The 23919-nt window shown below is 42.6% G+C and overlaps 3 protein-coding genes across 4 annotated transcripts in view; 2 read left to right on the plus strand and 1 right to left on the minus strand.

The window, feature by feature from the left end:
* Window positions 1-2845: 2845 nt before the first annotated feature.
* Window positions 2846-4431, plus strand: mlana (melan-A). The gene is made up of 4 exons (XM_073477502.1): window positions 2846-2934; window positions 3133-3229; window positions 3500-3607; window positions 4363-4431. Exons 1-4 carry the CDS (start codon window positions 2846-2848, stop codon window positions 4429-4431), a joined length of 363 nt encoding a protein of 120 aa, XP_073333603.1.
* A 283-nt stretch (window positions 4432-4714) lies between these two features.
* On the minus strand, window positions 4715-15276 carry LOC141006265 (uncharacterized bromodomain-containing protein 10). Its single transcript, XM_073478416.1, has 10 exons — window positions 14833-15276; window positions 13578-14274; window positions 12977-13177; window positions 11235-12868; window positions 11019-11080; window positions 10610-10699; window positions 10364-10479; window positions 9955-10160; window positions 7642-9708; window positions 4715-7451 (listed from the first exon to the last, which is right to left on the minus strand). Exons 2-10 carry the CDS (start codon window positions 14261-14263, stop codon window positions 5464-5466), a joined length of 7050 nt encoding a protein of 2349 aa, XP_073334517.1. The 5' UTR covers window positions 14264-14274; window positions 14833-15276; the 3' UTR covers window positions 4715-5463.
* Window positions 15277-18782: 3506 nt separating this feature from the next.
* LOC141005536 (E3 ubiquitin-protein ligase UHRF2-like) overlaps window positions 18783-23919 on the plus strand; it is a 33273-nt gene continuing 28136 nt past the window's right edge. For both annotated transcript variants that reach the window (XM_073477398.1, XM_073477399.1), the window contains exon 1: window positions 18783-19080. In XM_073477398.1, coding sequence (XP_073333499.1) covers window positions 18928-19080 — 153 coding nt within the window. In that variant the 5' untranslated portion in view covers window positions 18783-18927. The remainder of the gene's footprint in view (window positions 19081-23919) is intronic.

Raw genomic sequence — 23919 nt, forward strand, 5'->3', positions numbered from 1 at the left:
AAGATCACTAATTAATAGCATTAAATGGGCCAACATGTAGACCCACTGAGATCAAGAAGTGAGTCTCAGCCTGAGACAAATCAAGACTGACTCGACTTCATAATCAGGTTTTGGTCTCCCTCTTGTGGAGGAAAATTAAATGTGTTTTTCTTTTCTTTTCTTTTTTTTTTTTGCAGACTAAAGCAAACTTTTTTTGCTGTCCCTTGCCTGCTTTCCTGACTCCCAAGCTTACCCTCCTCACACTGGGACATTTCCATTAGGAGAATAGTTCAGGCCCAGGAAAACAAACAAAATCAATAAGCGCCATTTTAAAGAACTGGGAATGAGCAGCTGTGAGAAAATGCACTCTTAAACAATAATATAATATACTGCTTAACATTAACTCTGGATAAGGACTATCATCAAAGATCAACTGGGTGATTTATATAAAAGAAAACACATGCTCGACATGACTCAGAGGATCACACAGGACCAGAGGCAGCATAGGGGCATGTGAGTCATATGTGACTAAAAATGATGCCTTCAGGGCTTCTTTTATGTAACAGCAAGTTTAGTGAAGTGAAGCAAGTTTTATTGTTGAATCATTAACTTGTTGTTATTACACATAATAACAAAAATAGCACTCCCTCTCTCTAATATGCCAGTAGACTGATGGCTTGGCAGTGACAAGGATTATGATAAGTATTCATTTTTGGATATTTATTCACTTCTTTTTAAGTCACACTTTTATAGACTTGCTTTTAAATGTGAGGTCATCCTTTTTTGATTCCCTTTAGTCTTTCTATCCTTTCATTATTCAATTTATCTGCATCTAATTCATCTCATGAGATGTCGTTTTATTGTCATTTCATTGCTTTTATTCTTTTTATTTGTATTTATTCATATTGGTATTTTGTGTTTTAACTTCTTAATATGGGCTTGTGTCTGTCTGGCTCGCATGTTTTGTGTTTATTCAGTTATATTGACCTCCTGAGTTTCCAACTTTTAGCTTTGCCAGTGTAAGCACTTTGTAAACTGTTTTAAAGGTGCAATATAAATAAAGTTTTTATGATGATTATTATTTGACTCCTGTTTTGCTTTTTGTGTGCAGACACAAAATGAGATTATCACTCAGATATCATGGCAATCTTTTGTAAAGTCCCATAAATCATAATCTAACATGTTTTCTGTTAGTCTTTCAGAAGAGAATAACTTAAATATTGGTATGTGTTCTTTAACTTTGTAATACTTAATGAAAAAAACAATATTTAGATAGAATTTCTTTTGGTATTTGTGTATATATATATTTCCAAGGCACTTGTAGCTTGTTATGGTATTGAATTGGGGGTTTAGGGAAACTTTATTTGTTCTCCCTATCTTTAGTTATTACCTGTGTTGACACGTTACCAGGCCTACTGTAGCTTTTGGATTATGATATTTGTGTATAACAATAGATCACACACACACACACACACACACACACACACACATCCATACGAAAAGCCAGCAGCTGACGCCTGTAGTTTCACGAGTGGATAATAGTGTTGCGTTCAGGACCGCGGGGTTTCACGGTAATTACTCTGCTTCAATAGGTTTAACCATGAGCCTCTAACCCGTGACGGTCATGAGGGTTTTCTGCCCCTCTCTGCTCTACGGCACACACCGAGTCAGGCGAGATTTTTGAGCAGTGAAATAACACAGAGCTCCGAGGACCCAGTCTCTCTCAGAAGGCACCCTGACCAGAGGAACTGTTCTCTGCAATCTAATTATCCAATTTGGTAAGATGGTGGTTTGCTTGTTTCATGTATTATTCATAGCAGATGGAGCTCTATTGTTGGTTTACTGTAGAATATTTTGGATTGTGCAAAGAGTACTTTTCATTTTTAATTTCCTAATAGCCTGTTATTACCTGATCAAACAGGACAAATAGATGCTGCAATACTTTTGCATCCACCAGCCTACAACAGGTGATGCTGTCAAGTACTGTATGACGATGAGCATGTTATCAAGTAGAGCAGCTCCTTTTATATAATCGATTGGATCGATACAACCTGTTGATTTATACTCTTTATACCTTAACTGCCCAGATGTTACATATTGTATTAATCCTATAGTTGTGACAAACATGATGTGCGGCTTTACATTTTCACTATTTTTCTCAGCCTACTCTAGTGCCTCAGAAGTGGTAGAGAGAGCATTATAACAGATGCGAGAGAGAGAAAGAGAGAGAGGATGAAGCGCAACAGGATAGGGCTCTCGGATCCATGAAGTAGCCAATATCAGTGTGCAATTTACCCATAATTGTTGCATGTGTCACCAAAACGCCAATGCCACATCATGACCAACGTCAGTGGATAGTTCAGCATCAAGTGTTTCCCAAAAAATAAATACTTTTTCTTATTTTGGAAGATGTTGTAGTCCGAGTAGTGGATGGAGAAAGCAGTCAGAGATAAGCCAGATGTATTTCAAACAGAATAGCTGTGGCTTTACATTTAAAAAAATATATAAATATACAGATACATTTTCATAATATCTCTATCTCATCTCTATTTTAATGAGATGGGCCTATTATAAACCCAAAGAAAATTGATAAGATAATAAAGGACGACAAATCAATTTAACAGTTCACAGCTTGATGGTGGTTAAGTGTGTCATGACTGACTATGTGCTGCATTTGGTTACTGATAACCATGTAGGCTTACTGCATTTGCATCCTGGTATGGGAATGAGTGTTGATTGTCTACTTTTAATTATTCTATAGGCCATTCATAACCTTGATTTGGCCTTTAAGGAGTATGATTTGAAGCTGTTTACTACATTGTGCTTGCTCAGTTTATAAACTGATTTTCTGTTGACTTTCAGCTGAATGCCGCGTAATTGTACAGACGGGATGCCTCGTGGAGATTTCAACATTTATTTTGCCAGCAGCAGACGGGGATACGTCAGAGCTGAGGAGTATGTGTATCTATTTTATTTTGAAATCAGGGAAGGCCTGGGTTGTACTGTAGGGCTCTGAAACAGGTCTTTCTTATATGCATCTATTGTAGACAGCTATGTTTTGGTGAATATTATAAAATATGATATATGATATGCTTAAGTAATAGATAAAGCCATGAACTAAATGTTCTGTATCGATTTTGTTGCGCACCGCAGGGCAGTTGGCATAGTTCTGCTGGTGGTCATCCTGGCGGCTCTCCTCATCCTGGGCTGCTGGTTTTTCAAGAAGAGGAATGGCTATAAATTAATCAGGGTGAGACAATCATATTTCCCCTCAATGAAGAATCTGCTTTCACTTCTTATACTAAAAGTGAGTCTGTATTGTTCTAACCAATAAAATCAGGTTTGTAATGTTTCTGAGAAATTTCATACTAATTTTCGTACCTTTAATGGGTCAATCAATTGATATAATAAAGCATATTCACATGAATCTAATCCTATTTAAAATCTCTTTCAATAGTCTGTTCCTTCTTGTATGTCTCCCCCCCAATTTATCACTCTGTCCTCATCTCTTTCTCTGCAGACCCCCAGGTCAGGGTCACCAGGTTTCACAGGGGGCCAGTACTCAGAGGCAGGACCTTCAGCAGAGAACAAGATGGCTCTAACTGACTTTGGCAGCTTCCGACCTGCGGTGAGGGATAGGCGGTTACCGCATGACTTACTTTACTGGTTGTATCACTACATCTCCCTGTCCCCAAGTCCAACATTTTTACTGTCTACAATTTTTTTTAACAAAAACAAGAGCTGGACACGAGAAGTCAAATTATTATTGTTTTTGGCCTGTTTAAAGTATATCTATTATTTTTAATACATCATCAATCAACCGTTAACTAGTGGGCAGACTTAATTTAACTTGACACCACCTGAAGTCTGCAACAGAGGGTAGTTGTTTAGTACAAAGCCTCAGGCTCTGAACAGTGTAGAACACGTGAACGTGATGTAATGGATGCCTGAAGGAGAGATTATTCTGTCACCAGACTAGGGGTAGGTATTAAAAATGTTTCATTCCCAAGGGAGGTATGTGTGTGTACATGTGTGTGGGGAAAAGTATCAGATCAGCACCCTCTCATATGAGTTGGAGTTACAAAGAGCACAGTGTCCTTTAGCAATTCTTATCATTTTCTATTGAAAAAGCAAATAGCATTTTAACCATGCAGGACCCTCAGTGGAGTCCATTAATACAAAGACTGGAATTGTTTAAACCCCAAGAGAGTGCCTCAAATGTGTGTAAACGTCAGCTTTTGATGTAACGATTATAGCCATAAAAAAGTCAAACATAATCAAGGTCCAGTTAAAATGTATGACCCCGTCAGAGTGTGGTTACTTTTATCTTAAGTTTCAGTTGTTTAATTTTGTATGCAATGTATTTGTTCCACTCTTCTCCAGATTCCTAATGCTCCTCCAGCCTATGAAAAGATTTCCTCAGGGCCGCTGCCTCCTCCCTATTCCCCCTAAAAGGACTTTTGGACAAGATGGACAGATGTCTGAAGAAGAAAGGAAATAACTGGAGGATAAACTCCAAAATTCATCTGTTGTCTGATGATATATAATCTGATGTCAATGTCAATATGGTTCTTTGTAGCCAAATATACCAATAGGTGGAAATGATGTATCCCTCACTTTGTAAAATTATTCACATGAATGAACACAATGTATATACAGTCGGTTGTTTCAATAAACAATAAAAAATGATTTCACAAGAGTCTGTTTATAAGGAAGGTCAATCACACTTGTTGGGGACAGTCGCATTGTTTATTTCCATGCAGTAACGCCCACATTTGTTCAATGAAAATGTACCTAGTAAATATTTTTGAAAAATCTATATGGTAAAAATAAATAAATGTGACTTCAAAACTTTTTATATGGGCTCAAACATGTAGTACAAATTCATCTATTAGTATATTTATATTTCTAAAAAGTAAAATGTAGTCATCAGTTACTAGTTGAAAAGGACAGCGTGACAGAATCCGGATACAGACAGTTATATTGTTCAAATTGATGGATAAAGTAGAGCAAGTTGTGCCTCTGAACAGTATCCCAAATATTACTTCTTGAAGCGGTATCTAATGGCACTGAAAAGTATTACAAAAGCTTGAGTTGTAATTCATTTTATCGACTTTCCCATTCTACTGAATTGTTATAACAGTTGTCATTACTGGCCATGAAGTAAAAAAAAAAAGAAAAAAAAAAAGGACAGTTAAGAGTCTAACATTCATCTGAGAGCAGCCTCTACAGCTTTTCACTTAAGAAACCCATCACAGTATACATTTCCTGTATGTCTGATTGAGCATACAGTTAATCTCTAAGATAATTTAACCAAAGGGTGTAACCTACTATATCCTAAAAGTAAGTTACGAGTCAAACTACAGCTGGAAAGCAGTTCTTTAACTAACCCAAAGATTACTACAAGCAATGGAAATGAGACCTGCGAAAACAAAGCAGCTGAAAAGTGGTGTCTGAGTCCTCACAGAGCTGGCACAGTCTCAGTTAATTGGTGCACTTTCTGTCTGGCTGTGAAGGCTGTAAAGAGGAATCATGTGTGTGTAGTGCTCCAGTGGAACTGTTAGGGGAAGTCACCAGTGCATCCAGTGGTCTGGGGCGGGCAGTCAGCTCTGCTGGATTGATCTGGCACTGAACTGTATTTAAAACAGCACCATCAGGACTAATGAGTAGCTTGGATGCTACATTGGTATGCATACCTAAGGATGAGGTCTGCAGAGAGTGCTTCCCAAGTGCTTGATTGGTCAGAACCACAGGTGGGTGGATGGTGTTGTTTGTCTTCAGTGATGCGATTGGTTGAGCTTGAGTGATTATTACCGTGCTGCTGGATGAAGGTGCGTTCACCACAGGCACCGTTTCAAAGGTGTTGACAGTGTTTCCGATTGGTGTAACCGTAGCAACGGGCAGCGTCTGCATCCTAGACACCGCACTAACAATTGGTGGGACAGCCACTGTGGGTATTACTTGTGTTCGTGTGCCAGCAAGCACTGGCTGCGTGACTCCAGGCCCCGTTTTTTTGATTGATGTGTTGTCTAGTCCTGTATGTGCTAATGCCTGCGATTGAGCCATTGAGGGTGTTGCAATTCCAATTGCTGTTTGCTGGGGCTGTATGACTGGGCCCGGGGTTGTCACTGAAACCACCTGTTGGGCAGGAAGAGAAGAGTGCAAAGCTTGTGTGCCTCCTGCTACCACAGGAGCAGCAGCTGAGGAGAGGGGTGCAGGAACTGACTGGCTGGGTAAAACAGGCAAGGATGATAGAGGTGCTGACAATCTGGATAAGGGGGGTGCAACTGCAGGCGAAATGGTGAATGGACATTCAGCTCGTGCAGGTGTACCAGCAGCCAACCTGATTGTGGCCAGTGCTGAGCCGAGAGCAGGGGCACTGGTTGCCACTGGGGCAACTGGTACACTGCCTAATCTTGGTGGGGTTGAGACCAGAGTGGGTGTACCTACAGGAGGTGATGCAAAATTACCAACCTGTGCAGCTGGCAACCTAGGCAGAGCAGAAACTACACTCGTTTTACTGTGTAACCACGTTGAGCCCAGGCCAGGTGTTCCTGTTAGTTGGACTGGCGTAACATTGGGAGTGGTTGCTAGCATTGATGGACCAACAGCAGGTGTGCATGCTACAAAAGGACAACTTACGGCTGGCACACCAGGCAACCTCACTGGTGACTGGGGCAAAACTGGTGCTCGAGGGGCAACAGTGACATGGCTTGCCCCTTGGGGAGGTACTGATACTCCAGTGCTGGCACTGGCTGTAGGCACTTGTTGTGGTGCAGGGCTAGAGATGATGAGGACGTGGCTGCCTGGACTCAAACCCTGGGGAGGAACTACAAAACGTGCATTATTAAGCAGGATCTGTGTGCCAGCAGCAAGAGGTGTAGAAGTGTTGATGACTATCCTCTGCTGGATTGTGCCAGTCGCAGAGGTGGTGAATTGGGAATTGGTGGTTTTTGCAGAGGAAATGGGTGTTTGAGTTTTATTGAGAGCAAGCTGAGAGGAAGATAGGTAGGAGGTGGTTTCTTCACCAATGCCACTTTGGATATTTGAAGGCTGACAGACATGAGCAAGTGTGGAGGATTGGGCAGGGCTACTCTGCGTGGTAGTGGTTACCTGAGCAGGAGAGTTGCTGGACATTATATTTGGAGGCATACCAAGGTTCCTCTTGACCATGTTTCCTGCAGTCAGAGTGGCAGCAGTAGATGATGTTGAAGAGCCTGGGTGGGAGATCATAGTTAAGGAAGGGATACCCTGGAGCCGAGAGCTGGTGGTCAGGGAAGCGTGTGATGCAAGCTGGGGAGAAGGGCTTGTGATGGTATTTGAACTGGTAACCGGGACCATTATAGGTGTGCTGGCTGTTGGACGGCCTGTATCCGAGACAGACACTGGTGTGCTCTTGGAAGGAGAACGTGACAGAGCTCCAATGGTCTGTCCAATGGTTGTTGTCTTCCCTGACAAATGTATTTGAATGCCTGGAGACACAGAGAGAACAATATTATTGATTACCTTTTCAATGCAATATTTAACCTACTACATATTAAAAAAGCTTCCAATTCTTCATATACAAATTTCCAATCATAACAACATTTAGAGACCAAATCAAGCACAAAATAGAGCAGACATTATGAGAATCCCATTTAACATCACATTAAACAAACCCACCTGAGGGCAGAGTGATGTTCTTGACCTTGGACAACATTTCTGTGTTGACACCACCAACAGATTGGCCTGGGCTTAATCCCATCTTTGGAGTCTGACTTGATAATGAAGGGGTAAGCAGCTGTCCACTAGCCCCAGTTGCCATCACCTGCTTTGGAATGCTTCCCACGGAGGTGGTGGATGATGTCGCTGTGGGCTGGCTGATGAACATGACTCTTGAACTAGGAAGTGATTTTATGGAAGAGGGTGTACCTTTCGATAAGGCTACATTTGAGGCGGAGGAAGAAGAGGGAGTAACCAGGATGAATTTAGTAACTTGGGATCTCTCATCTGTACTGGCCCGTTTGACGGCGGGCTTGCTGATGAGCTCTGCTTTCGTAAGAACTTGGGGAACCCCAGAACTACTCAGTGATGGGACAACAACAGTGTTTCTTACTAATGAAGGTTGTATATGAGAACCAGGTGCAGCCGTCTGTGATAGCTGGCCAATCTTTGTTGCAAATGCAGAACTAGCCGAGGTGTTGGGGCCTTGACTTAAAGCAACAGTAGTGCTTGCAGTCTGGTTTCCAGGGCCTGTAACGGGAATGCTACTAGTGACTGCAGTGAGCATGGGAGTCGTGACAGCAGAAGGGGACTTTAATACTGAAGAAACCTGCTTCTGAGGTTGAGCCACTGAGATACTTGTTACTGCTGGTATCGTGCAAGGGGAAGTCTGAGGGGGAACAGAAGGAGAAATAGTTGGTGACGTCTTGGATACAAGGAAGGCTTTAAACTGAGGTGAGATGGTGATGACTGGACTGGCGCCCAAAGTACCAAGCGCATTCTGATCAGAGGATGTCTGAACTTTGACAATGCCTGTGTTGCCTCCTCTAGTTGTTACCAGGATGGACTGAGAGTCACGGATACACACAGTCTTGAGCTCCTGTTTAGGGTCTATGGATTTTATAGGCTCAGTAGAAACTGCACTAGAAGAAGTTGTGATAGATGAGGAGACTGGCATGACACCTTGTGTTTTGCTTGCTTGGGTACTGCAGACTTGTGCCCCCTTGAACCCTGCTGTGCTCATGCCCCCCTGCTGCAAAAGAGGGGAAACAGATGGAGAAGGGGTCCTCACTGTCCTGGCATCTTTTAGGGGAGCCACTTGCTGAACAGGGATTCTGTTCTCAGGAATGGTGAACCCAGGCACATTGGTGGACATACATAAGGGACTGGCCACTTTAGAAATTGGGACCTGAATGCCCTTAGATTGGTGTTGATGTAAGGAAGAGGCTTTTTCTTCAGTTTTGTGAATGAGAAGGTTAGAAGGCAGGATCACCACTTGCTGCAGGATCTTCTCCCCAGTGTTCTGGTCCATGACAGGATGAACAGAGATCTTGACTGGGCTGCTGCTGTCTTTCCTTACAAGGTGACCAAGACTCTCAGGTACCTTGTACACCACTTGGACAGGATTTTTTGGTTCACTCTGGGTTGGTTTGGTCTGTGGTGATTTAGGAAGAGCTGCCGTAACTGTGGCCATTCCTGGCTGTCTAACAACTTCAGTCTGTTGTCGTCCTTGTGCCTGCATTTGTTGTACTTTTTGCTGGGAACTGGATGGAGAACTTTGTGCTTTTGAGAGTTTTGTGGTAGTCACTGCAGAGGTAGGCAGGGAGACCAAAGACCTTTTGCTCCGTCTATCTACGTTGTTGACCCCTGGGTAATCAGCAGGCCGTTTCATTAAGGTCACTTTGTTTCCCACACTCTTAGCCAGCAGGGTGGGGATGGGCGTGTAGCCCTTAGGTAGTCCAGTGGTGGGGTGGAGAATGGGTGGTCTGGGTGAAAGTGAAGTCTGAGCTGGCACCCTTGCTGCCCATGCCGAGTTTGAATCCCTGGATTGATTTGATGGGATCAGTTCAGATCTAGACTGTGTCCCAGAGTCAGCAGGAGATGTAATGGTACTGCTGCCAGTCTGAACTCTTGAACTCAGACTGAAGCCTTTCTCTGGGCTGGCCAGAGGGTGTTTTAGGTGGTTGGAAGGTACGTAGATCACCGTTCTACTTCCAGCAGACTCTGCAGCAAATTCCTTGGAGCTTGCTGAGAACATAATGGAGATGTCTATTAGGGATGCACCGATTGATTAGACATCTAACAATAGACAGGTTGTAACGTTCATTTAATTTCCTCTAGGACAGTTAAATAAGCTCAGAACTGTGTGTTTGAATGGCGCTGCAGCCATTAGGACCAGAAATTAAAAATACAATAACTAAATTAAATCTCTATCATTACATTAGCATAATAAAAAATCCAATATTAGCCTAGATTCTAGTTTTATTACTTTACCTCCACTCCAAAGACCTCTGGGAACCATGTCTTCCTCTTCCGATCTTCTAAAATGATCCGAGAGTGAACAAGCCTCCTTTCCAAAATCCCTCTCTTCATCTTCATCGTCTGATGACGATGATGATGAAGAAATACACTCCTCACGCACAAAGTTATTGTACTCTGGATGCTTTTTGAAATCATCAGCTTCCTTCTTCAAACGAAGCCTGACGTAGAAGAAAAGAAATAACAGAGCCCAGATTTGTCTCTAGTCCAGTAATGATGATATGATACAAAAAACTATTTAATTGTGGTCATTACGCTTGTGCTGGCCAACTAATGTCAAACTGTACAAAACCAAAAATCTCTATCAAAACAAAGCTTTGACAAAAAAGAAAAGTATCCATGAAGATTTAGTTATGAGTTTTACCTGTTCCTTTGAAAGGCCTTGACAAGTTTAGGTTCCCAGGGAGAGAGCTCATTCAGTAGTCTGATTAGAGTGCTGTGGAGGTCTTTAACTGCTTCTCTCCTATAATACCATCGACCCTGTCATTCAAACAAGCAAAAGAAACCTTGGTCAATTCATCAACATTTAAATGTAAGAAAATGTGTGAACACACTGACTTCAACACCAAATTCAGAAGGCTCTGGAGCACGAACTATGATTATAACCTACCAATCTCTTTTTGGTGCTCTCCAGGTCATCGAGCTCATCTTCTGTCTTACTGATCAGCTCACGCAACTGCTCAAGACTGGTGCATACCAACTAGAGAGGACAAATAACATACTGAGTAAGAAAATCTCAATAATTATAATAATACTATTAGCCCATGCCCTGGGCTTCAAAAGTTGGTGAAAAACACATTCTAGTAAATCACATAAATAACATTAAGGCAATGTGATTATGATTTTTGGACTATATAAATAAAATTCATTTATGACAGAAAGAGGGGAAGGAGAATGGCGAGGCTTACAAAATATTTGGAAATTACACAATTATATAAAAATGATGAAGATTACTCAATCAAAACGGTAATAAAAATACACTGATATGGGAATATGTGTTTTAACATGAGTGTGACTACCTTAAATGATGGCTCAGCTGGAGGTTCATCTTTAATTTTCTTTGATGATTCAAGTTTTTTTCCTGCCAACAAGATGACATATAAAGTCACTGAACCAACAAGTTATTATTGGAAAAAATGAACTGAATATTATGTCAAATTCAGATCATATTCCATATCATTTTGCAGCTATGAGCGCGCGCTTAATATTTAACATCAACGTTGACATTTTCTCACCTGCTTTATGTTTTTTCTTCTTGTCTTTTCTTTTAATTGTTGGAACAACTCTCTGCACTGCAGACTTGGCAGCCTCAGCTGGGGACAGCCTCATCCTGTCCACGTGCTGCAGCTGCTTGTGCTCTCCTTTCACCCTCGGCAGCTGTTCCCTCCCTCGCTTTTTCTTCCGCTTTTTCTTTTTAGTCCAGATTTTGTCATTCACCCTCTCTTCACTTGAGTTTTGAGCACTCTCAGAAGACAACTGTGTTGTTAGCCCAGAAGTGCCACAGCAGCACTCGTGCTCCTCTGATTTAATATTACTAGTTTTGCTTTTACAACAATCCAAACAGGAGGATCTTTGGTTTTCCTGACAGGGACCTCCTACCTCCATTTTGAGCCCCACCGATTTGCTTGGCGAGGCCTGACTCACTGAGCGAGCAGGTGACCGGCCTGTGTAGCTGTGCTCCCCTACGCTCAGACAGGGCTCCTGTGTCTCTGCTTTAATGGTGCGCATTGAACCCAATGAGAAGCCCGGCTCCTGTTTTATCATGAGCCGCTTGGATTGATGCTCCAACTTTACAGTCTCTTCCTTCAAATTCATTTCCACTACTCTTCCTCCAATAGGACTAGTGTGTGAAGGGGATAAGGAGTTAGTGTGTGTTTTCAAGTCCAATTTAGAGTCATCGCAGGACTCTCCATCAGAGGACCCTGATTCAGACCCCTCCTCCTTCTTCAGTGACCACGATTTAAATCTTTTTTTGACTTCCTCTCCATCCCAGGTTTCCCCTTTAAAAAACCCAAGTGTCTCTGCTCTCCCATTTCCAAAATCATCAGACTCTCCTGTGTCCATGGAGCCTCCATAACAGCCCCCGTCACTTCTAACCGCCTCATCCTTCATTCCATCCGACTCTTCACCTTCCGTCCCTGGCTCCATTTCAACCCTTTTGACCCAAACAGAAGGGAAAGGAAAAGCTGGGGGTGTGCTGGGGCTCTGGGAGTAGATCCTCAGGTCTGCCCCACAGAAATGTGGGAAATGTATATAGGCATTCTCCTTGCTGTCATAGCCCAAAATAGACTCCCTACATTCATGGATGGGCTGGGACAGCAGAGCATCCTGCACGTCTTTCTGTGTCTCATACACATGATCACACAGCCCCTTCAGAAGCCATACTCGCTGGTAGAAGGGCAGCAAGTGAAAGGGCTTCTCCTCCAAAGGACTCACCTCCCCAAGGGTGCTGAAAAACTGCTGGCAGAGTCCAAGCTGCTCTGCCCGACCTGGCTGATCATGGGAGGAACCAACAGCTCGATACCAGCCCATGACCCGCTGCCTGAGCTCTGACTCCCAGCGGCGGTAAGGCAGGGCAGGCCGGCGGTGCAGAGTGGCCCGCCGCTGGGGTGGGGACAGTAGGGAAGACATGATTTTGGACAGGAGGCTGCTGCAGCGGGGCATCAGCAAACAACGCTCCAGCTCAAAAAATACAATCTCTGGGAGGTTAAGGGCAGTCTGAGCCAGGCAGAGGAAGTGTCCTATAGCAGGGAGTTCCCAAAGTGTGTCCACAGTGTGGGGGGAAGCTTGTGACAGCAAAGTCTGCTCCCACTCTTCGACCTCTTTGGCTGACATTTCCTCTGCCTCTTTCTTCTCAAGCTCACGTTGCCTAAAAAGTCAGACCAAGTTTTAATACTTTTCTTGTAATATTATTAAAAAAAACTAAAAACTCACATTGTGACATAATTTTAATCTTTTCTCTCAAATATTCACTCACCTCTTCTCATCCTTGGCCCTCTGTTGCTCTTCCAGCCGTAAAGTCTGGACCATAATTGACTCATGCCCACCAACAGTGATGGTGGCCAGGCTGCGAGGCGCCAGTCTCCTCCTCGTTGAGGTTCCCCCTGAACTCCGTTCCTCGTCTGCACCAAAACGCCCTTTAGAAGTCACTGCCAAGGTTGTCTTCTCTCGCAGCGTCCTAGTTTGACAGAGGGAGAGGAAAAACTGATGTGTAAATATCATTCAATTTGCTTGATGACAGCTGCCTGGAAAGTAAACAAACAGTGCATCTACACCACTGATGTCACCCAAAAGCCAAACAATTGTTCAGATTGCACAAAAATAGAATTTAAAACAGTAAGTACATTTTTGATCAATAACAAAATAATTGTGATATCATAGCATGCCGCTGACTCCCATTCTCTTATTACTGCTACTACTAATAATAAATATACTAGTGTTACGGAGAAAAACATTGTTGCCCAGCAACATTAACTCATGATCAAAAGACGTAGAAAACATCCTTTGGGCCTTCTATGATAGCCAGTGTATTTGCCAGCTAAGCAATTTGTTCAACAGTGTAATTACATTATGTTTACCTGGATAGCAGCGTAAGCTTCTGCTCCAGCATGATTTCCAGCTTTTGAGCCTGTTTGGAGATCCAGTGGTCCACCCCGTGATAGCGGTAACAGTTCTCCAACATCAGCCTGAAGTCTGCAACAAACTCTGTTATGGTCTCATACTCCTGATTGATAAACTTCTCCTCCATCCTCTGCATGCACATCGACTGCCTCAGCTGTGCCTGACCCCAGCCCCGGACACCTCCAATGCCGTGCAGGGCCTCCTGGTGGCCGATGGGATAGAGGAACGGGCTGGTGATGCTTTTGTGCTTGTCTAAGAGAAAGCCAGTGAATATTCTATAAGCTTGCTGGACCTCATAGTTCATGTCATCCTCGAAGCTATTGCTGTTAGTGGAAATGCAGACCTCAGGTAGAGAGAGGTCGCTGTTAGAAAACTCTGACATGCCATCATTGCTAAGTGCAGCAGTAACATCTTCACTGTCGCCAGGACAGTGTAATGCTACCATAGTCTCAACTTCACAGGTGCCATTGCTGAGCCCATCCTCATTCATGACCAGGCCAGTATCTTCAGTGCTGCTGTTCCCCCATTTGGATTGTGAGGACATGATGCCTGAGCTGGGCTGATGGGGTGCTGAGTCTTGGTTGTGGAACAAGGGTTGGCTACAAGCTGCTGCGGTTTGGTCTGTTATATCCTCCTGATCCATGGTCCAGGCACCTGAAGTGGGTAACAGGTGTCACTGTGTTGAACTTTTATGTTGCAACAACACTCAAACTTAGTTTTTATGCAATTAAACACTAGATCAAGACAAGTAAACAGTGCTTACTGAGCATTTATATTGCGAGGTCCAAAATAAAGCACAGCAGGGAGATATTGTCTTCATAACTGACATACCTAAGATCGCCAAGCTAAGTTTGCTGACATTATAATTCCTTGTCATGGCAGGTGTTCACATTATTACAGCCAAACGATACACAGAAATGTTAACTCGTGTGATTGTGTCTAAACTATAAGCAGTTAAACTTACTTTATCTAAGTGCCTGATCTTTCCAAACTTTTCCTTTTCCCTGGATCTTTGGCTAACTAGCTTGAAGTTAGCTGTTAGCGAGCGAGCTAACAGTAGTTAAAACAACAATAAGTAAACAAAGTTTGCTCTGCTTGCTCATGGGGAGTCCTATAGTGCATTCCCTTAACACATCCCGTCTCCCCATCACGTGCAGGATAAGACCAAAACAAACTGACCAGACGCAGAGCTCGGTTGGTTAAACAACATACCTCGACGTCCAGACACGCACCAGGCGAGACCGCTTTTAGCAAGCTTAGCAGCCACGACAGCTTGCTAGCTGGGTTAGCTTGCTATTGTCTCCAATCTGGGGCCTGCAATTGCTGCGTTCGCTGTCCATGCTGAAAACGTTGTAGCAATTAAATGTCCGGCAGATAAAAAGTTATGCAGACATCTCGTGTCGTCAGCGCACGGAGTCATGCCAGTGACAGCAAGATGGCTAAAGGAGCGTTAGCCGGAGTAACACTAGCTGATTGTCCGACAATGCATAACAGTTCATTATCACTAGCCAGCCAGCTAACCCGCTAGGTCTGCAAATTGACAGCCACTTTATGACACATGGAATTGCTAGGTTGACTTTAGAGACAAATATCCGCCATGTGTCAGATTTCTTCTGGACCCTGTGGGGTTTACAAAAAGCTAGTAACCGACTGCTGTCTAGCTTGAGGACTACTGTGCCGTTCACTTCCACCCTGCGTGAGCCCGATGCAAATGTGCGCATCCTGCCCTGACGTAGCTGGCAGGTCGCGTGTCACACCGAAATTGTTATTTTGGTTTTGGAGCTAATGCTGACACACTCTCTATTTGCACTGTATTATTAACCTTACTGTGTCAGCTATTTGTCACTGAAACAGGAGCGTCTTGAGACGGCTGTCATTCGGGGAAACAAAAAGCACATCGTCGACCAGGTTTGTGTGCACAACGCGAGTCAACAGCACCAGATTGTACACTTTCATTCATAACTTGAGCCCTGAAGTGTCATTTAATAATTTACAGAAGACACAGTAGGCTCTGTTCCGTGTACAGTGTAAACTTGAGCAGTGTACATTGCTCACTTGTAGCCGCTAGATGTCGCCGGTCACTCATGTACAACAGGCAGCGGATGCGCGAGTGGTGACCACTGGCTTCTATGCCCTCTGTTTAGCCTCTCAGGCAGCTCCTGACATCAGGTTGTTTACCACATGCAAGCCTGCATCTTATGGTTGTTGTGATTATAGCTGGGTTCATGTCTGGGACAAGTGTGTAAATCCTAGGAGACGGAATTTGTACACTATCAACCTGACAGACAAACATCAGGGCAGGATAGCCCATGACTTTGTCGAGGTTGATGCATGTAGGGCCACATGTTTCTGTAGGGTGAGAGTTGTTTATCACCAGATTGATGTGTTGAAACAGTGTTCCTGACTATATTTGGCACCTCGTCATTGTTTTAATACAACTGCCAAGTTTGAAAAAAAAAAAAAAAATCTCACGAGCATGCAGCATCAGGAAGGCAGATGTAGGCCTGTTATTCTTTTACACTGACAGTTATAGACTTGCCAGTGGCACATTGAGGAGGTCTCCAGCTGGGACAATTGTTAATTAAACAATTATGCCACTAGAGGCATGTGCTTTACAGTGATTTCAGCTGAGCTAGGAGGTATTGTCAGGCAAGGGGTTTTCAGTCCAGTATAGATTTGATACACAATGGTGAATAATTCCCTGATGTGCATTGCAGTGGTGTGCACTATACTTTGAGGGACAGAGGCAAAGCCAATGATAATCGGCCCTAGGGGAGAGTTTAAAGTGTGTTAGCGTGTCATGATTCATCATTATATCACCATGGCAACAATATGATATGGATTTTCTCACGGCGAAAATGCTTAACTTAGACAGTGTATTTCAGTAATAAAGACCAATATTCCTACATAAAATGAAAGATTTTTGTATGCTCTGCCCAGAATTAGGACGGCAGGACTTCAAAAGGCTTTTCATAAGGCAGTGGAATACAATAAAACAATTAGGAGGAAGAATAAAATGAATCAAAACAGAAGGAAATTAAATTAGGTACAAACCGACAAACAATAACTGACAAGAAATAGAGTTTCAGTGCAGCAGTTAGTGCAGTAAATAAATTAATCAAAAGCACTGGAGAACAGGAGAGATTTTAATTTCAATTTTTAAAGTGATTCAAGTTTGGGGACATTGAAGACAATCAAGAATATGGTTCAATCTTTGGGCAGAACAGCAGCTAAAAGCAGCTTCACCCAGTTTGGTTCTGACTCGAGGCACTACTAGCTGACTGCATCCTATAACGATCTTAAGGGCCTATTAAGTTTATGTTTCTGGCATTTCCAACTTGTATTTTTGCCCAGGGGCAATAAGTGATTTGTGAACGGGCAGCCGCAGTTAAAAAATCAGTTGTTAACTAACTGTAAGCCAATGGGCTCAGTTTGACTGTTTCTTGTTCGCACCAAGGCAGCAACATTTTGAATGTGCTGCACTTGTATAATTGTCTTTTGGGGGAAGACAAAAGATTAATCTCTAGTAGATTCATATTATAACATACCACTACATTTAACCAAAAGTGAATCACCAGCCAACAGGCCAGGCATACAGACTCCCAATAAACAAGCTGTTCTCAGAGGAAAATAAGGTCCCCAGAACACTGTTTGAAGCTAGAAAGATGGCAGGGTCTGCCAAATATAAACAAAGTAAAACAGCATGAAATTGTGTTCTCCTTAAAGGTCAGTTTGTTTATTCAGTTTCAGTACTGAGTAGCCACACAGTAAACCTGTGTAAAACTATGTAATATTCCACTATAGGGATACTGTACACAATGCAGGTGGAGAAACAAGAGGTTAAAATAGGCCTGGTTGACAATTTTTGGCCCTTTAGCTCCAAACAGGTTAATCTGAACCATTTATGGAAGAAGTATTGAGATCTTTCAATTAGGGGTTGACTGATAAGGCTTTTTCAGGGCTGATACCACTTATTAGAAATCAAGGAGACTGAAAACCAAGATTTGGGACGGGATATTCAACTATCTGTGTCAAAATGACAAACAATCAGTGACGGAATAAACCTAAGTAGCTCCAGTACTATTCTTAAGAGCAATTTTCAGGTACTTTACTTGAGTGTTTCCATTTTCTACGACTTCATACTTCCTCTCCACTGTATTTATTTGATAACTTTAGTTGGGCTACTAGATACTTTCCAGATCTAGATTATTCAGGGTTTATAGGTTATTAATTGTGACCAATCAGGTAGTGTTGTGGGCGGGACATTGTGTGAGAGGACGCTGCATCAGAGCCAAAGTAGCACCCTTTAAATTTGTTTATTTTATCGCCAATCTGACAGAAAAATAACCGATAGCGATAATTGGAAAAATGCCGAATATCGGCCTGATAATCGGTCAGGGCCAATAATCGGTCTACCCCTACTTTATAAGTAAAAGTACATGCAATGCATATATTTGATATTTTAACTAAGTAAAAATACAGAATTATCAGCAAAATGTACATTAAGATGTAAAAGGTAAAGAAAGGGCCCTATCAGAATTACATCATTGCAAAATGGCTCTACTTGATATTAGCTTCGGCAATGATATGCATGTGCTCATATTTTCTATGTGAATGTGCAAACTGTCAGACAAATGTAGTGGTGTAAAATAAAACAGCATTTCCCTCAGAAATGTAGTGTAGTACAGGTATGAAGGAGCTTAAAATTGATATTAATAAGTACACTACTTTAGTTAGGTATAGTGGGATAATTTAGTGTGTCACTTGATTGGTTATTCTGGGAGATATCTGAATTTTTGTATTGTAAATACTTTTGGTACTACATTTAAATGGACTTTTACTGCATATCCATGCACATGCATACATGCACCCATATCCCCCAACTCATTTTAAGTAGTGTACCACAGAATGTAATTTCCACTGCTGACTTTGGGGTACAAAAAATGTGTTTACTTAATTGACATAAAGAAATTATGTCAAGTGACACTACAACAATAGCACTGTAGCGCTGTACTGTGAAGGCCTTCAGACATGGCTCTGTTTTTACATTTAGGAGGGAGCTGTGCCTTTAACTGCAAACTGTGCTCGCTTAAACGTTATTTCGCGAGATTTGCTTGGCGCCGCGACCTCATGTGAGACACCTCCTGCGCGAGCCAGTCCGACGTTACCTCTGCAGAGGAAAACGCAATGGAGCCCTGAACATTTTTTACCCCATTTCTATCTCCTTTAACCCCCTGGAAAACAGCACTCGCATCCGAATTTGGCTGTATCTGCTATTTATTTGAAGCGTAACAGGGCGGTGCAACGATGTGGATCCAGGTTCGTACTATAGACGGGAAGGAGACGCGAACCGTTGAGGATCTTTCTCGATTGACCAAAATTGAGTCTTTACGGTTGAAAATACAGGACATCTTCAATGTAAGCCCACAGCAGCAGCGTCTGTTCTACAGAGGGAAGCAGGTAAGCCTCGTTTTTGTGTCACCCCCGTCTCGCAACAGTCGGTTTGTGGAAAGCTTTGGCAAAGGGGGTAGGTGCTGGTGGAGAGTGAGTGGTCCTCTGGTGTTGTAGCCGTTTCTGACCCATGCGAGCTTCCTGTTTTGATAGGAATTCGCCAATAGTTCTTGCGCAAGAGCCCGGGGTACGTGGTGTGCCAGCCCCCCGAGAAGAAAACGGCGATATTACATAATTGTAAAGTCAATGTATGGGGCCGTGTCACATTGTTTGGGGTCGGCGCTGGGGGAGACTCGCGTGCAACAAATGTCTCACCGCCGTAGACATGTTTGTTTACATTGCCGCGAGAGAGAAAAGAGAACATCGCCCTCTTGTTCCACATGTAGACCGAAGTAGTGCAGCGCGAAACACAACAGCCCGCATCTCCCACCGATCAACACCTGTTTAACTGAACCGACAGCAGCTCGATCTGCACGCCACAAAATCATCTGTTTTGTGTTTGCAGACATGTGACACCAGTAGCTTCAGAAAGCCCACTAGAGAGCCATCAGGCGTGCGTTATTATGATGATGTTAATAATAATTTGAAGGAGGAGGAGGGGACTCGTGGCTCCACGTGCCCTGACATCTAAAAAGCAAGCAAGTGTAGTTGTGTTTACACCCTGGCTTCACTACAGTATGCACACTGTGCAGAGAGGACTGACAGGGCTGTCTACTGTAAAGATGGAAGCCTGTCCTTCTCATTGTCTGACAGTCGAGTAGTGCAACAGATTCAGACACACAGTTTCAGATGGATCAGTGTGTTTTAATCAAACATGAAGCCTTACTTCTGTCCCACATGATTTCAATTTGTAGCATTCCTGAAAAATCCAGAAAACGAGATCCAAGAAGAGAGGACCCAATTTTTTTGGGGGGGGCGATGCCAATACCAATATTAGGGAGTAAAAAAACTCCAGTATTGGCCGAAATACAAACATTTCCCTCAAATGTGGTTATCAAACACTTGTGACAAAGATATGTAATGGAAGCAGGATGTTTGGCAGATAAACAATAAACTTTTATTGTCTAAAATGACAGCAGTGCACTGAAACAGTAAACTCCCCTGGGAATTTAATAATAACTACCCCAGCATCTTTTCTCCATTATGTTCTGTAAAACCACAAAATTTCATAGCAGACAACACGCCGATATCAATATATCTGTGATAGGCCAATATCAGTCGATAATATCAGCCATCTGACATATCGATCAGGCTCTCCTGACTACACCAGTGATTTAGCTCATGAGTTTATACTTGAGCGCCAAAGCACTTCTATCCATTTAATCTCATCATGAAAAATGTCTCGTATAAAGCTTGATTTGTGATTTAATTGTGATAAGTTAAGATTTTCTTTAACGGCAGGAGATAATAATAATATTAAAATAAAATATTAAAGAACAAATCCAGGTTCCAGGTAATTTCAACATTTATGTCATTCTATAGCCTACAATATTACCAAGGTAATTGGTAATTAGGACTCCAACTGACTATTATTGTCATCATCAATCAAAGCCGATTATTTCCACAATTAATCGTTTAGTCCAGTGTTTGTCAGTCCTGTTCCTGGGGGTTTTAGATGCTTCCCTGCTCCAGCATACCTGATTAAAATAATCAGCTCGTCACCAAGCTCTGCTGAAGCCTGATAACGACCCATTTATTTGAATCAGGTGTGTCGGGGGCCGGCAAACATCTAAAACATGCAGGGCAGGGGGGCAGAGGAGTCCAAAGCGACGTCTTCAAATTGCTTCTTTGTCCAGCCAGCAGTCCCAAAACCCAAAGACTCTTCATTTACTCTCATGTATGACTAAGAAAAGCAGCTAATCTACACATTTACTCTGACCTTTTTGCATGAAAAATGACTGAAACGATTGATTATGAAAATAGTTGGATACTAATTTTCTTGTGATCAGCTAATCATTGAGGCTTTATTCATGTTGCAAGAAAACCAACAGTGCTATGGGACAAATTCTTCTGACCAGTACTACGATGTCAGTTTCTTTGGGAGGAAACTAGTGCAAAAACCACAATAATTATGCAAGCCCAAATGGAGACTAAAAATATATGTCTTTGGTTTTAAGGCTACAACCAGGCTGGAATATTTAGTTGCTGTCCTGGTGGGATGGCAGTTCAACACACTGTTAACCCTTTTTGTGTTAGAAACATGATGATTCACATATTACTGTGAACAGAAGAAGTTTGTGTACCTTTTCACACTCCCATGTAGTGATTGAAGCTAATCGATGTAACTAAATGGCAGCCGTTAGGGAAGACAATGGTATGAAGGCTGTAAGCTGCCGTCCTGACATGGGCCCATAAGTTTGTGTGTGTCATGGCGGATGGGTGCAGGCAGCGTGCAGCCTCAAAGTCTGTGGTTTACTTTTTGAACACACACAGGCATATTTTATGATCCACCACACACAGACACTCAGCTTGTAACCGAGACTGTTAAAGTAGTAGATGCAGACAATATTAGGGAAAATTTATAACCCTAGATGAAGTGCTGTAATATGTTCAGTCTGGACAGAAAACTTTATCTTTTGCTTTTTATGCTCTGTTTGTTCAGTATAAAAGAGAATAAGCATATAACAGACTGTAACAGACTGACCCACCGTATCTTAAGATGTATAATGTGTGAAAGGTTAGTGAAAGCAGGAGGTGCTCACTGCTCGCAGGACTCTTGTGCCATGATTTATTTAGTGTTTTAGCATAACATTACAAAGCTGATATTAACACAGTATGACTCAGTCAGTTCCAGAAAAGCCCGCGGAAGCAGTCGGCCTACATGATGTGCTGATCTCACATTGTTTACATTTAGTCACACTTGTGTATGTGTCAGGCTGCATCACAAGCCAAGAAATTCCTTTATACATGGGCCTCTGCATTTCCAAGTTGTCCAGCCTACTTCCTGTTGTGTAATTGAATGATAATGAAGTCTCGAACATTTAATTCTGAGTCATAGGGGCTACAATGGGTTATTTTCTTCTCCGTTTGCAAGCTGTGTACACTGCAGGACGGAGGGAGAGAAAATACTTGAAGAAATGTTTGTAATGGTGAAGGAGGGAATTTAATGCCTCGAATAATTATATATACCCCTGTTGGCTACAGCACATGTGCTTTTTTTGTCAGAAACAATGGTGTAATTGGCCAACCTAATAGTGGGAAACCATTATTACAAAAAGAGATGGAAGATACTGTGTTACACCAGTGCCTTTAGATGCATTTTCCGTACTTTTGTGAGCTAATTTCATTTTCCCTAAAATCAACAAGACCTTTATGCAACTTAATAACAAAGCAGAGACCGTTCTTTCAGTTCAAGGATCTCATCAACAGTAGTAGCTACAATCTAGTTGAATTACATTAGCTTTATTAACAATTAATTAGCTGTTATGCTGGAGTTTTCCTGAACTGTCGGAGCTGGGGTTTGCAAACACTAGGCCGAGGGTCTTGTAGTAAACCCTGTGCTTCCTCCATTTCACTGGAAAATAAGTGGGGAGGGTTGATTAGGGGATTTCCATGTGTTAAGTAATGCAAGGAATGAGCCAGTGACACGCAGCGTACACTAGCTAGTGCCCTTACATGCTTGGAGTGGTGCCTGCGCTCTGTTAGGATTTGGACTTGTAGCAGAATAACTCAGTCTAATTCCTTTTCAAAATGGCGTCTTGTTTTTCCCTCCAGCTCACTGCGCACGCTGCCTCGCCAGTTCAAAGTCATGCTTGCCCTTCAGTCGGAAGGGTCTCAAGCCAGCCAGCAGCCAGACAACTTTGCCTCAGTGTTGTTGGGTTTTTTTTTTGTAATATGGGTTTTTCAATTTGCCTGTGCACTCCTCATTGTGTCTCTGTTTCACTTTGAACAACAACAACGTCACACACACACACACACACACTCACACACGCACACACGCGCACACACACACACACATACACCTTTCACTGTCCATGCAGGCTTTCTGCTCAACGCCCACGCTCACTTTTGCAGCAGACTTCTCATTGACTAATTAAAAAAATATTTGGCCTGTTAAGTGGTTTAAAGCTCAGCTTGTATTGCGTCTGTGTGCTTCCCCGTATCAGGCTGTCGTTCACTGGTGTGTTTTTATTCTACCGAGGCAGCAACATGTTTAAATAGTTGGGCTGTCGTCCACTGTTAGCTGTTGCCTATTGTTGGGCTGTAGGAAAGCTTTATTGGCTTGCCCTCTTTCACACAGACAGTTGCTGTGACCTAGATATCATACACTAATGTTGTGGCTCCTCAATTGATGGGTTTTCTTCTCGTATTGCTAAGCTGTAGAATTTCATAGCGACTTTCAGGGGAAGCAGAGTTGACTGCAGCCATGCATGTAAACAGTCACACCCTTCTTTGACAGATAGGCTGGACAAAGAGCAAAGACAAAGAGGGGCACTCAACCCCGACTACAACTCCAGGCTTTCTTACACTCCCACATGTTTTCATAGTTGTGCCACTCCTTCTCAAATGCTGCGTTTAGTAGCTTTAGCTTGCTTATTGGTCAGATCAGATGTACTACCTGTTAACTGCCTGCTCTTATACTTACAGGGGTTTCCCCCACTCTTTATTTGCTCAGATTATCAGAGGACTGTCCAGGTTGTTAAACTGCTAATTGTCTTGTGTTTCTTAGGTTTGGTATCATGTGTGCAGCTGCTAAATAGATACAAATTTAAATAAAGCTTAAATATAAATACAATAGTTGTCTCATAACCCGAAAAACACAGGATTGCAACCTGTTATCGTAGGTTAGGCTGTCAATATAACAGACAGTTTGTACAGAGTACAGTATGTTATTAATATAATCAGGGT

This window comes from Pagrus major, chromosome 12 (assembly GCF_040436345.1).
Source record: "Pagrus major chromosome 12, Pma_NU_1.0".
Lineage (NCBI taxonomy): Eukaryota > Metazoa > Chordata > Actinopteri > Spariformes > Sparidae > Pagrus > Pagrus major.

Excerpts from the sequence above, each read along its gene's own strand:
- mlana (XM_073477502.1), top strand. The coding sequence starts at position 2,846 with ATGCCGCGTAATTGTACAGACGGGATGCCTCGTGGAGATTTCAACATT. Across the intron at positions 2,935-3,132 it reads GGATACGTCAGAGCTGAGGA|GGCAGTTGGCATAGTTCTGC; the intron begins GTATGTGTATCT and ends TGCGCACCGCAG. Across the intron at positions 3,608-4,362 it reads TTGGCAGCTTCCGACCTGCG|ATTCCTAATGCTCCTCCAGC; the intron begins GTGAGGGATAGG and ends ACTCTTCTCCAG.
- LOC141006265 (XM_073478416.1), bottom strand. The coding sequence starts at position 14,263 with ATGGATCAGGAGGATATAACAGACCAAACCGCAGCAGCTTGTAGCCAA. Across the intron at positions 11,081-11,234 it reads GAAGAAAAAACATAAAGCAG|GAAAAAAACTTGAATCATCA; the intron begins GTGAGAAAATGT and ends TCTTGTTGGCAG. Across the intron at positions 7,452-7,641 it reads GAACATCACTCTGCCCTCAG|GCATTCAAATACATTTGTCA; the intron begins GTGGGTTTGTTT and ends CTGTGTCTCCAG.